This window comes from Elephantulus edwardii, unplaced genomic scaffold (genome assembly GCF_000299155.1).
Source record: "Elephantulus edwardii isolate Elephantulus edwardi_28Jun2011 unplaced genomic scaffold, EleEdw1.0 scaffold00003, whole genome shotgun sequence".
Taxonomy (NCBI): domain Eukaryota; kingdom Metazoa; phylum Chordata; class Mammalia; order Macroscelidea; family Macroscelididae; genus Elephantulus; species Elephantulus edwardii.
Window position 1 is genome coordinate 35,543,306 of NW_006399753.1, and position 11,386 is coordinate 35,554,691.

Sequence of the window (11,386 nt, forward strand, 5' to 3'; positions counted from 1 at the left end):
CCTGGTTGAGGATCCTCCTTTCCTTTGCCGACCTGCCACACTTCCTAGCATCATGTTCCTCTCCAAGGAATAGCCCCTCCTAGAAACGTACCTGAAGTGCGTGAGGCGAAGCCTCATCATTCTTGCCTCCAACGAGCACTCCAGCTTTATCCTCCTCAAGATAAATCTATTTGTTCTCTTGGCTGTCCATGAGATGTTCAGTGTTCTTCTCCAACACCACAGCTCAAAGACATCAAGTCTTCTTACCAGACATTTTGCTTTCTTTCTTCCTTTTCAAATCATCCTTAAATTTCAATGTAGTTCTTTAAAGTGGTCAAATGTTTTCAGCAAATCTGTAAACTAAAATTTATCTATGAACCACAACTTTAAAATATCTGTGTGTTTTTTCCTGGGTTTCAGCATCAAAAATAAAAAGTAAAATAAAATAAAAAACCAAACCAAAACACCCCACAACCAACCAACCTATGTTTAATTTATAATAATAATTTTTTAAACAGAAAGTCTTGATGGAATGTATAAAAGTAATGTACAACCAACTAAAGTCTTTAAGAGGAAACTGGGGGTAAAAATATCTCTAAATATGATTAGCCTTATTTTCAAAGACCTTTAGATATATAATTTTTCCAATTCACAGCAACCCTCTAGTGAGCTTCTAAGCCTGTTAAGCTTTATGGGAGGAAGAATGCCCACATTTCTCCCTCAAAGGAGCTGGTGAAGTCTAACGCAGATCTTGGTTAGGAGTCCAACATGTAATGCATTACGCCAGCAATGTACCTTTGCATATCATAAACACAATGCTGTCAAGTCAATTCTGATTCCCAGCCACCTTCCATCAAGTTTCTGAGGCTGTAAATCACAACAGGAGACTTCCCATCCTTATCCTGCAGAGCTGCTGGTTAATCCAAACTGCCAGAGAGTTGTACCTTTTGGATTAGCAGTGAGACTTGCAGCAGACCGCATAGGCAGATTACTCTAAAAACAGTCTGGTGGGTATGAGGGCACTATCGTCTGACGTCCACTAACTCCACAAGGGGGAGCACTGTCATCAACAGCACAGAGCTGACTCCTGTGAGAGTAGACATACCTTCACACTCCCATACCTTCCTCTAAGAAGTGGAATAGACAAAACAAAAAGATGAATTTAGAATTGGCTTTGATATATTACTTAATGCAGGCTAATAATGGACACAGGGAGCTCTGATGGCCTAGTGGGTAAGGAGCTGCACTGCCAACCCAAAGGCAGGTGATTCAAATCTACCAGCCACTCTGAAGGAGTAAAATAAGTAATCTCCTCTTGTGTGATTTAAAGTCTTCGGAAACCCACAAGAAAGTCAACAATGAGTTCCAAGTCTATGGCAATGATTAGTAGTAAAAGGGACCTTAAATCTCTGTAAAATGAAGTATTGAGAGTAGCTTAAATTCTCCTCAAATCTGATTATCTAGGATTCTATGATTTCTGTTATTTTTGTCATATTTGCTGTGTTTTAAATATTTTCTTAACGATCATTAAAGGTAACATGTAATGATAAAGTAACCATGGAAATGACATTGTTTTATTGGTTTAAGGTGAACCAGATGTTTGGAAATATTATCCTACACACTGTGAACCTGGTTGGGATCCTTACAATCGTAAATGCTACAGACTTCAGAAAGAAAAGAAGACCTGGAATGAGGCTTTACAGTCTTGTCATTCTGATAATGCCACGTTAATAAGCATACCTTCCTTAGCAGAGGTGGAGTTTCTTGTAACCTTCCTTGGAGATGGTGAGTATCAGCATTTTTTTTCCATTTAAGAAGTGGTGAAATACAATGTAGCTACTGTTCTTATTATTGTAATTGAAAAAAATTAAAGTTGTTAGCAATTACAGCTTGCTTAGCCCCACAATCAACACTCCGGTACCAACAGTCAGGAAATCAATAGACGAATTGCACTAAGAAAGTCGGCTGTCAGGGACCTCTCCAGAATGAAGCAATGGTGTCAGTCTAGAGACTAAGGTGTGACTAATTCAGGCCATGGTCTTCACAATTAACTTTCTGTGCATTAGAGAGGTGGACAATGACTAAGGATGACAGAAGAAGAATTGGTTCCTTTAAGTTGTAATGCTAGACATACCATGGTCCACCAGGAAAACAAATAGGTCTGTCTTTGAGAGGGTGAAACCAAGTTTCTCCTTGGAGGCTGGGATTTTGAAGCTCCATCTCACATACTTGGGGCATGTGGCCAGGAGGGACCGATCCTTGGAGAAGGCCATCATGCTTAATAAGTAGAGTAACAGCGCAGGAGAGGAAGACCCTGAATGAGATGGATTGATATAGTAACTGGAGCAATAGGGTAAATGTGTTGGAATCAGTGAGACTGGCTAAGGATAGGGCAGGCTTCAGAGATGTTGTACATAGGGTCGCTGTGATTCACATGTTACTCAAAGGCACCTAATAACAACAACAATTGAAAAGAAATTTAAGCTATTTGTAAGTATTATCTATGACATACCTAAAATGTCTAAATATTTTCCAGGAGTGAAAAAAAATGCATTGGATTTTTACAAATACATATTTAGAAACTTTTAAACATCCTCATATATTTGAGATATAGTATATGAGTTTTGATCGCTTTTGTTTTGTTTTGGTTTGTTTTTAAAAGGACATAATAATGATCGTTTTCTGAAACATGGTAAAACCTGAACCTGTAATTTACCCTTATGGCCACTAGGTAGCAATATTGTGCTGTGATGTAATCCAAGGATTAATTCTTTAGAACAATTACTGGATTAAAATAACTTTCAGCAGTGAAAATGGATAATTTATTGGATACAGTGGCTTTCAAACTGTGTTTCGTGTTGAATAAAACTGGCATCTGTCCAGTTTTAGTCCACATGAGTATCTCTGCTTGCATTTACAATCCATTCTGCTAAGATGAGTAGCAGACTAGTTACTAAAAGAAGGTCAACTGCATTCCAAATGTTTGATCTGCTGCACCAGTACATGATTCCCAGTATCACCTGTTCCTCCACTTCTCTATGTCCCTTGGTTTCTGTGGTTCACTTGAAGGTCCTACAAAATTACAAGCCTGTCAGAGAGAAGACTCATGTGACTATGGGTGACGCAGGCCATTGTTACACACACGAGTGAGTGCTGGGCCAGGATCCTATAGATTTTCAGTTGCAGCACAGCTAGATGCTGTGTTCCAGGACAACAAGCCTCCCAAAGAAGAGCTAGCATTGAGCATCCATGATGGGGCTTATATCCCACCCTGATCCTATCTCCTTAATAAAATAAAAACTTTATCACAAAATTTTAAAAAAGTTAATAAGTGACTAGGAAAGTCATATGAACAATAAACTCTGATACTACACTGCTCTTTTTTGTTTCTATATTAAGCATAGAATTATGCTGAAAACGAGGAATCACTAATAGAGTTAGGATTTACAACACTAAGGTGCACCTGATCCAGGCCATGGTCTTCGCAATTACTTGCTGTGCATAAAGACTGGACTAAGTGACTAAGGGTGACAGAAGAATTGATGCCTTTGAGTTGTGGTGCTGGAGAAGAGTCTTGAACATACCATGGACTACCAAGAAAACAAAGATCAGTCTTGGAGAGAGTGAGACTTAGTTTCTCCTTGGAGGCGAGGATTTTGAAACTCCATCTCACCTACTTTGGGTTCATCCCCAGGAGGGACCAGTCCTTGGAGAAGGACGTCATGTTTGGAAGGGTAGAGGGACAGCGCAGGAGAGGAAGACCCTGGATGAGATGGAGTGATACAGTAACTGGGGCAATGGGTAGGTGTGTGGGAATTAGTGAGACTGGTTCAGGACAGAGAAGGCTTCAGAGCACTTTGTACATAGTGTTGCTATGAGTCGTAGTCAATTCGATGGGACATAACAACAGCAACAACACTTGGAGCAGTTTGGGGCTGGGACAATTCAAACCATAACAACTTACTCAAAGCAAATTTTGTAAATTGAAAAATGTCCCCAGGCCGTACTCTGATAAGCATCCAGTGCCCTCATCTGTAGGGAGCTGCTTATCCAAAAACTGAGTCTCTCAGGCAGTTTGACCGGCCAACTGTTCATCTGGAGAAAGGTGAGCCCTCTTATAGCCCCAAAACCACTGGAGGGTCAGCTGTGAGTCAACTCGACAGCAGTGAATACTCTGGCAACTTTCTAAAATTAAAATTTCTTTTAGAGTAGGAGACAAAACCTTTCCTCTGTCATCTTCCCTCACCCAAGAATTCTGTGACTACCACTACATCAGCCCAAAAACTCATTGTCAATGAGTTAATTTAGATTCAGTGACCCTGTAGGATAGACAAGATCTCCCCAGTAGGGTCACCATGCATGAGTTAACTTGATGGAAACTAACAGCAGCAGCCTGGTAGGCTTCCCCAAGGCTGTGCCCATGGATGGGAGCAGAGTGCCACATCTTCTTTGGAGTAGCTGCTTAGTTCCATCCGCTGCCCTATCAGTACCCAAGTGCTTACCCACTGTGCCACCAGGGCTCCTGTCGTTTTCACGTCAGACTTTAAAGGTTTCCTCAGGCACCTTCCTAGGTTGTCAAGCTTGGTTTACTTTTCTTGTGATCCTGTTGCTCACGTTCCAACATTGCAGAAGTTTAGATCCCATTTTCCATAGTGGGGGGAGAAGATAAAATTTACACAGTTTTATAAATCTATTTCTTAATAGTTGGACTGTCTTTAAGAATTGTCTTCTTAACGAACTGAGAAGAGGGGGCATGGAGGAAAGTGTGCAACAACGTATGACTGGAAATCCAAAGTCTCTGTAAACTTCCATTAAAATAAAAAAAAAAAAAAAGAATTGTCTTCTCTAATTTTAAATGTCCTTTTCGTACCGACAGGCCTTTCATTGTTGTCTTTCTCTAGGCAGAAGCAAAACCCGATTTGGATCTGTTTTACACAGTCGTTTCGAGGTGCCATCGAGTCGGCACCGGCTCGAGATGGAGCCCTGATGTTGTTTCCTTGAGCCCTTTGTTGCAGCCACGTTGTACATGAAACCAGTTACATCCCAGTTGAACTTTGTTCTCACTTGAGCTTTTTTCCTTGCTTTGACTTCATCTCTGACCCTGCCTCACTTCCCAGGCCTGTATCACAGAAATCAGAGTAGCATGTGAAGCACTGGGGAAGGGAATATAACTAGGTATTTTCATATTTTAATGTTTTTAATTTATCTTCTACTAGTTTATTTAAAAATTCGAATACAAATTCGAACAAAATCTTTCCATTTCCCTCACCCGTCCACCCATCAAATTGTACAACCCTATGATTAATACCCCCTCCTTCTGCACATCCACATCCTCCTGCTTCAAGCCTCTCCCACCCCTCTTAGATCCTTAAAATCATTCTACATTAATGGTTTTATACAATAAGTATCCCTGTGGGACTGAGTTAGTTCACTCAGCATAATTGTCTCCAGTCCCTCCTAAATTAGGTAATAATCTACAAAATCATTGCTCCTGCATGCTGCATAGTATTCCATTGCATGAATGTATCATAATTTAAGGTTTAAACAGGTTTCATCACACGAAGAAATAAAGAAGAAATCACATTCAAAATGCTTTCTTTTGGTAGTAGTCCAATGTGGTACCACCTTGGCTGGAAATAGGATTCCTGAAAGTAATTTCTATTTCTCTCTTACAGAAAATGCATCAGAAACATGGATTGGTTTGAGCAGCAGTAAAATTCCAGTGTCCTTTGAATGGGCCGAGGGTTCAGCAGTCACTTTTACTAATTGGCAAACACTTGAGCCCCACATTTTTCCAAACAGAAGCCAACTATGTGTCTCCGCAGAGCAGTCTGTGAGTTCATTCACTTATTCAATGCACATTCTTCTGGGCTGGTATTGAGGGACACTTGGGCCGCAACAGGGAACAAGACAAGCCCAGATCCTGCTTCTCATAGGGTTCAATGCGAGCCGGTGAACAAGTACACACAGAAAGAAAAGGGGGGAAACTTAGACTATCGCAGTGATGGTGACACAAGGAAGTAGACGCCTTAATGGTGATGGGTCAGCTACTTTAAACAGGCCAGCTGTGGAAGTCTTTCTGAAAGAGGAACATTTAAAAGAATAAGAAGGATCTAGCCAATTGATGAGCAGAGGGGTAGCATGTAAAAAGTGCTGTGTCTGTCAATCAGGAGACCAGAGTGGCCCGAGGACAGGAATGGTTAGCAGGTGGGGAAGGAAGAATGCAGTTAGTTTATCAGCTGGGCAGATGAGCCAAGTAAGGGCTTTCATGAGACACAGGTGGTTCAATGATAAGTGTCTACTAATCTCCGTGCATCACATGCTCGTTCACCACCTGTTTGCCAGAGGAGCCTTGTGTGTTGCTGTGATGATGAACAGTTTCAGTGGTGCTTCCTGACTTAGACTAGGAAAAAGAGGCCTAATGACCAACTTCTGAAAGTCACCCCATGACAACTCTGTGTGGACTGCAGCATACAAGAGGTCGCATGACCACCAGCAAAAAGGACTGTAAGGAGATGGATGGTGTCATCTTGTTTCCTTTCAGAAAGTAGTTGTGGAGGAGGGTGGGAAGGAAGGAAGAGTCAACTGTATAGAAAATGGTTTGCAGGAAGCAATGCAGGCAGAGAAACCTGTCTGGTGGCTACTCCAGTTGCCGAATTAGGGTCATAAATATGAGAGACTCAGACAGAGTCCCATTCCCTTTTGGATACGGGATTTGCTGCTTAATTAGATAGGGGAAAGAGAGAAAAGTAGATTTGGGGTGGCACATGTAGGTGATATCATTAAACCCCAGGGTAGAGATGAGGAAAAGAAGTGAGGCCTCGAAGATTAATCTGAAAAATGAGTTTTTAAACTCAGTTGCTGAGTAACTTAAAAAATACTTCAAAATCCTGCATAATCTCTTTGAAAGTGGCACATCAATGGAAATCTTATTCTTTTCTTCACATGAATGTGGCCCTACCATCACTATTATTCCTGTGTTCTAGTATTCCTTTATCTCAAGTTTATCACTGTCCCCAACCACTGTTACTGAGTCTGGTACAATTCAGGATGACTCACTGGATTTCTGATGCTAGAAATCTTTATAGGAGGAGACCACACTTCTCTGTACACTGGAGTGGCTGGTGGATTCCAACTATCACCATGGTTAACAGCTCAACATGATAACTATTACACCTTCAGGGTTCCTACTTAAATCTCAAGCCATGTAACGGTTTTATTGTAAATTTTAAACAGATTTAGTCTCCTCACTGATGAGCTACTGAACTGTAATGAGTTCGTGATGATTAGGAGGGAGCAGCCTCTTTCTGGCCACCAAGATATCATATCAGATTTTCCAGAAGAGCAGTTTTGAAAGTGTGATCAGTGATTTTGCCAGTCAAACATCAAAAGTCTCTAAGCAGTTATTTTCATAACATATTTAGTGATCTACTTTTTTAAGAGGTCACAGGCATGTGCAGCTTCAAATTTAAAGGCTAAGGCCTTTATCAGAGTAATAATTGAGGAGAGAGAGACAATGATCCTCTAGATAGCTCTCATGGTCTACCAGTTGCCTTAGAGTCATTCAAACTCATGATCCCACAAATGTCAGAGTGGGGCTGTGCTCCATATGGGTTTTTAGTGTCTAGAATCTTTTGGAAATTGATCATCGGCCTTTCATCTGAAGCTCCTCTGGGTAGATTTGAACCCCCGACTTTCAGTTAGTAGGGAAACACTTCACCATTTGCTTTCTCTTGTGTCATGACCACCTAAAATGCACCAGATTATTCTATAGTTCTTCTTGGCTCACCTTAATTTTCAGGGAAATGTTTTCCCTTTTTATTTGCTGGACAAGGGTATTTAATTTAGCACATTTATAAAACAGGTACCAGCATTTGGGCCAGAAGGTAACTTTTAGGAGAGCAAGGAAAGGAGAGTGTGAATGAGCTGATAGTGCAATTTCAAGTACGATGTGTGGTGGGCATTTTTTAGGAATTTCACAAACACCTTAAATAGTACATGGTTAGAATGTAACATTTATTCCCATGAAATAGAACTCGTTATGAATATAATTATTCCAATGGACAAGTTAGCTGATCATGGTTGACCAGGAAATTTGAATGTGATAGTCTAGGAAACTACTTGAACTTTTTGTTTACTCATCCATCCAATTATCCTCTAAATTAAGTAGTTTGCTGGGAGACGCCATCGGGGAGGGAGCAATGCTCTCTCACAGATAAGAGTATTTCCCTGCATGCCTTCTGAAGGTAACAGACGGCTCCATAGCCTTTCAAATCCTAGAGACTGGCATAAACCTAAACTTTGAATTGTGTGGTTTTAGCCTGAAGTCCTGACTTGCATTATAATTAAAATTTTACTCTGTTATTTATTATCATATCTCATTATTAATGAAGGCTCTGTGAGTGGTAGAACCACTGAGGTGTCTGTCACATAAAGGAGTGAGGTGAGGGCAGGAAGAACTGGTAGTAAAGAAGGATATCAGAGGTTGAACATGAGATTTCTGCTCTGAGGATGCTACCCAGGTAACTGCCAGGGGTTTTCCCAGCATCACACACAGCATGCTTTCAGTTTAACCCTCAGCAGTGGTTGAAGAGAGGAAGTAATGGTCTTACTTGGTCAGGGACAGGGTTTTATGCTCATAACTCTCAGAGTGTGGCTTTCAGACTAGCTGCATCTGCATCACCCGAATGCTTACAAGAGATGTAAATCTTAAGTGTGCCAACACTTAAGGATGGAGATACTCTGATGATAAGTCCTAGTCATCTGTGTTTTGGCAACCTGTCTAGACAGTTCTGATGCTAAAGATTGAGAACGACTGTTGTATCCAACTTTAAAACAAGATTGAGAGCAGTTTTTGTAAAGGTGACCTTGGCATTAATCCTAGCTTCAGTTTTTGACTCTAGGATCTTGTGTAAAATATTACACTTAACCTTTCAAATGGCAAAAATTAAGTACAGAAGCAATATAATGAAAGCAGGTAAATGCTGGACTACTAGAACAAATGATGACAATTCACACGCATCCCCTAAAAGGAACTTGAAAGAAAGGCCTGGAAATCTGCCTTCAAAAGGTCACAGCCTTGAAAACTGTATGGAGCACAGTTCTACCTTACAGCTGACTTGAGGGCAACTGACAATAATGTTGATTGCACAGTTGAGAAAATAGTGGAAAATCACTTGATAGGATGCCTAGCAGATGGCAGACAATCAAGAAATAGTTGCTCTTCCCTTCCGACCTACCCAATCCAGCCTTATCCCCCTTGGAATTTTCTACACTCCGATAGAACATTTAATCTCCCTTTTCAGACACAGCAGGGTCTTAATTTTTTAAAAAATTTTATTTTATTTCATTATTATTTGTGTGTACCGTCAAATCAGATCTGACTGGTACAGGAGGAGATTGTTCCTCCTTCTCCAGCAGAGCATCTGGTGTAGGGTCTTAATTTATTGCCCTGATCTGAAATAGTATTCTCTTTGCACTTATTTCTAGCTAGATAAAATTCAGATATTGTTCTTGCTATATGCTATCAAGTTGAGCACAACTCCTAGCAAACCTATCAACAACAGTTGTGTAACTTACCCTATCCTATCTCTGACACATCTGCCCCTGTTGCCACAGTCATTGCGTCAATCCATCTCTTCCAGGGTCCTTCTCTCTTGTGCTGACTTTCTACCCATTTCAAGTATGATGTCCTCTCCAAGGACTAGTCCCTCCTGACTACATGCCCAAGGTAGAGTTTGAAAAATCCTTGCTTCCAAGGAAGAACCTGATTTCATCCTCTCCAGAACAACCTCTTTGTTCTCTTAGCAGTCTATTCAATACTCTTCTCCAGCATCACAACTCAAAGGTTCAGCTCTTAAATTCATAGTAAGTAATTGAGAAAACCATTACTTGTATCAGGCGTACTTTATTCCTTAGACTGACACCATTGCATTCTGAAGAGGTCTTTGACAGCGGATTTTCCCAATGCAGCTCATCTTCTGATTTCCTGACTACTGTTGCTGATTGTGATCCAAGAAAGATGAAATTATTACCAAATTAAATCTTTTCTTTATTTGTCATGATGCCACCAATTAGCCCAGTGGTGACAATCTTTGTTTTCTTGATGTTGAGCTTCACTCTATATTGAAAGCTGTAGTCCTTGACTTTCTGCAGCAAATGCTTCAGGTCCTCCTGAGTTTTGGCGAGCACATTTGTGTCATCTGCATAACATTGCTTGTTGATGAGTCTTCCTCCAATTCTGATATCACATTCCTCTTCATAAGTCCAGCCTCTCGAATGATCTGTTCTGTAAGCAGATTGAAAAGATACGGAGACAGGACACATCCCTGATGCACTCCTTTCCTGATTTTGAACATGCAATCTTCCCTTGCTCTGTTCTAATGACTGCCTTCTGGTCCAAGCATAGGTTTCACATGAGCACGATCACGTGTTCTGGGATTCCCATTCTTCTGAAGGTTAGTCACAATTTGTTGTGCTCCACACAGTCAAATGCTTTTGCATAGTCAATGAAACACAGACAGACATTCCTCTAGTACTCTCTGCTTTGGCCAGGATTTATCTGACAATGACAGTAATGTCCCTAGTGTCAAGGCCTCTTCTAAACCCAGCTTGTATTTCTTGTAGTTCTCTGTTCCAGTGGCTTTTTTATAATCTTCAGCAGAATTTTGCTTGTGTGTGATATTAATGACATTGTTTGATAATTTCCACTCTGTTGAATCACCTTTTTATGGGAATGGGAATACATATGGATGTCTTCCAGTCAGTTGGCCAGGTTATTGTCCTTCAGATTTCTTAGCACAGCCCAGTGAGCACTTTCAGGGCTGCATCTGTTTATTGAAATATGTCAGTTGGTATTCCATCAATTCCTGGGGTCTTGTTTTTGCTAGTTTTCTCAGAGCAGCTTAAACTTCTTCCCTCATCAACATTGTCTCGTGAATATAAGTTTCTCATTAAATACTTTGTCAGCCAGTTCTTTTTAGTACAATGATTCGATGCTTCCTGGATCATTCAATATTCTGCCCATAGCATTCTTAAATATTGCAACTTGAGGCTTGAATTTGTTCTTCAGTTCCTTCAGTCTAAGAAATGCTGAGGGAGTTCGACCTTTCTGATTTTCCGATTCTAACTCTTGTACATATCATTGTAATACTTCGTTTTCCTGAGATGCCCTTTGAAATCTTTTATTCATTTCTTTAACTTCTTAATTCTGTCCTTTTGCTTTTGCTTTTCGCCACTCTAGTGCAACTGATGACATCCATCGACTCTTCTGACATCCATCTCAGTTTTCTTCCTTTGTCTTTGTAATGACCTTTTGCATTCTAACTGGATAATATTCTTTTTTTCTGAAGTATTTTTAAGTGTATACTTAACAATATGTTGTTGTTGTTGTTGTTGCTGTTGTTAT

At 40.4% G+C, this 11,386-nt stretch overlaps 1 protein-coding gene across 1 annotated transcript in view; it reads left to right on the forward strand.

Moving 5' to 3' along the window:
• Positions 1–11,386, forward strand: part of PLA2R1 (phospholipase A2 receptor 1, 180kDa) — a 171,689-nt gene that overhangs the window by 73,930 nt on the left and 86,373 nt on the right. The window contains exons 7-8 of the mRNA XM_006879370.1: positions 1,567–1,764; positions 5,655–5,812. Coding sequence (XP_006879432.1) covers positions 1,567–1,764; positions 5,655–5,812 — 356 coding nt within the window. The remainder of the gene's footprint in view (positions 1–1,566; positions 1,765–5,654; positions 5,813–11,386) is intronic.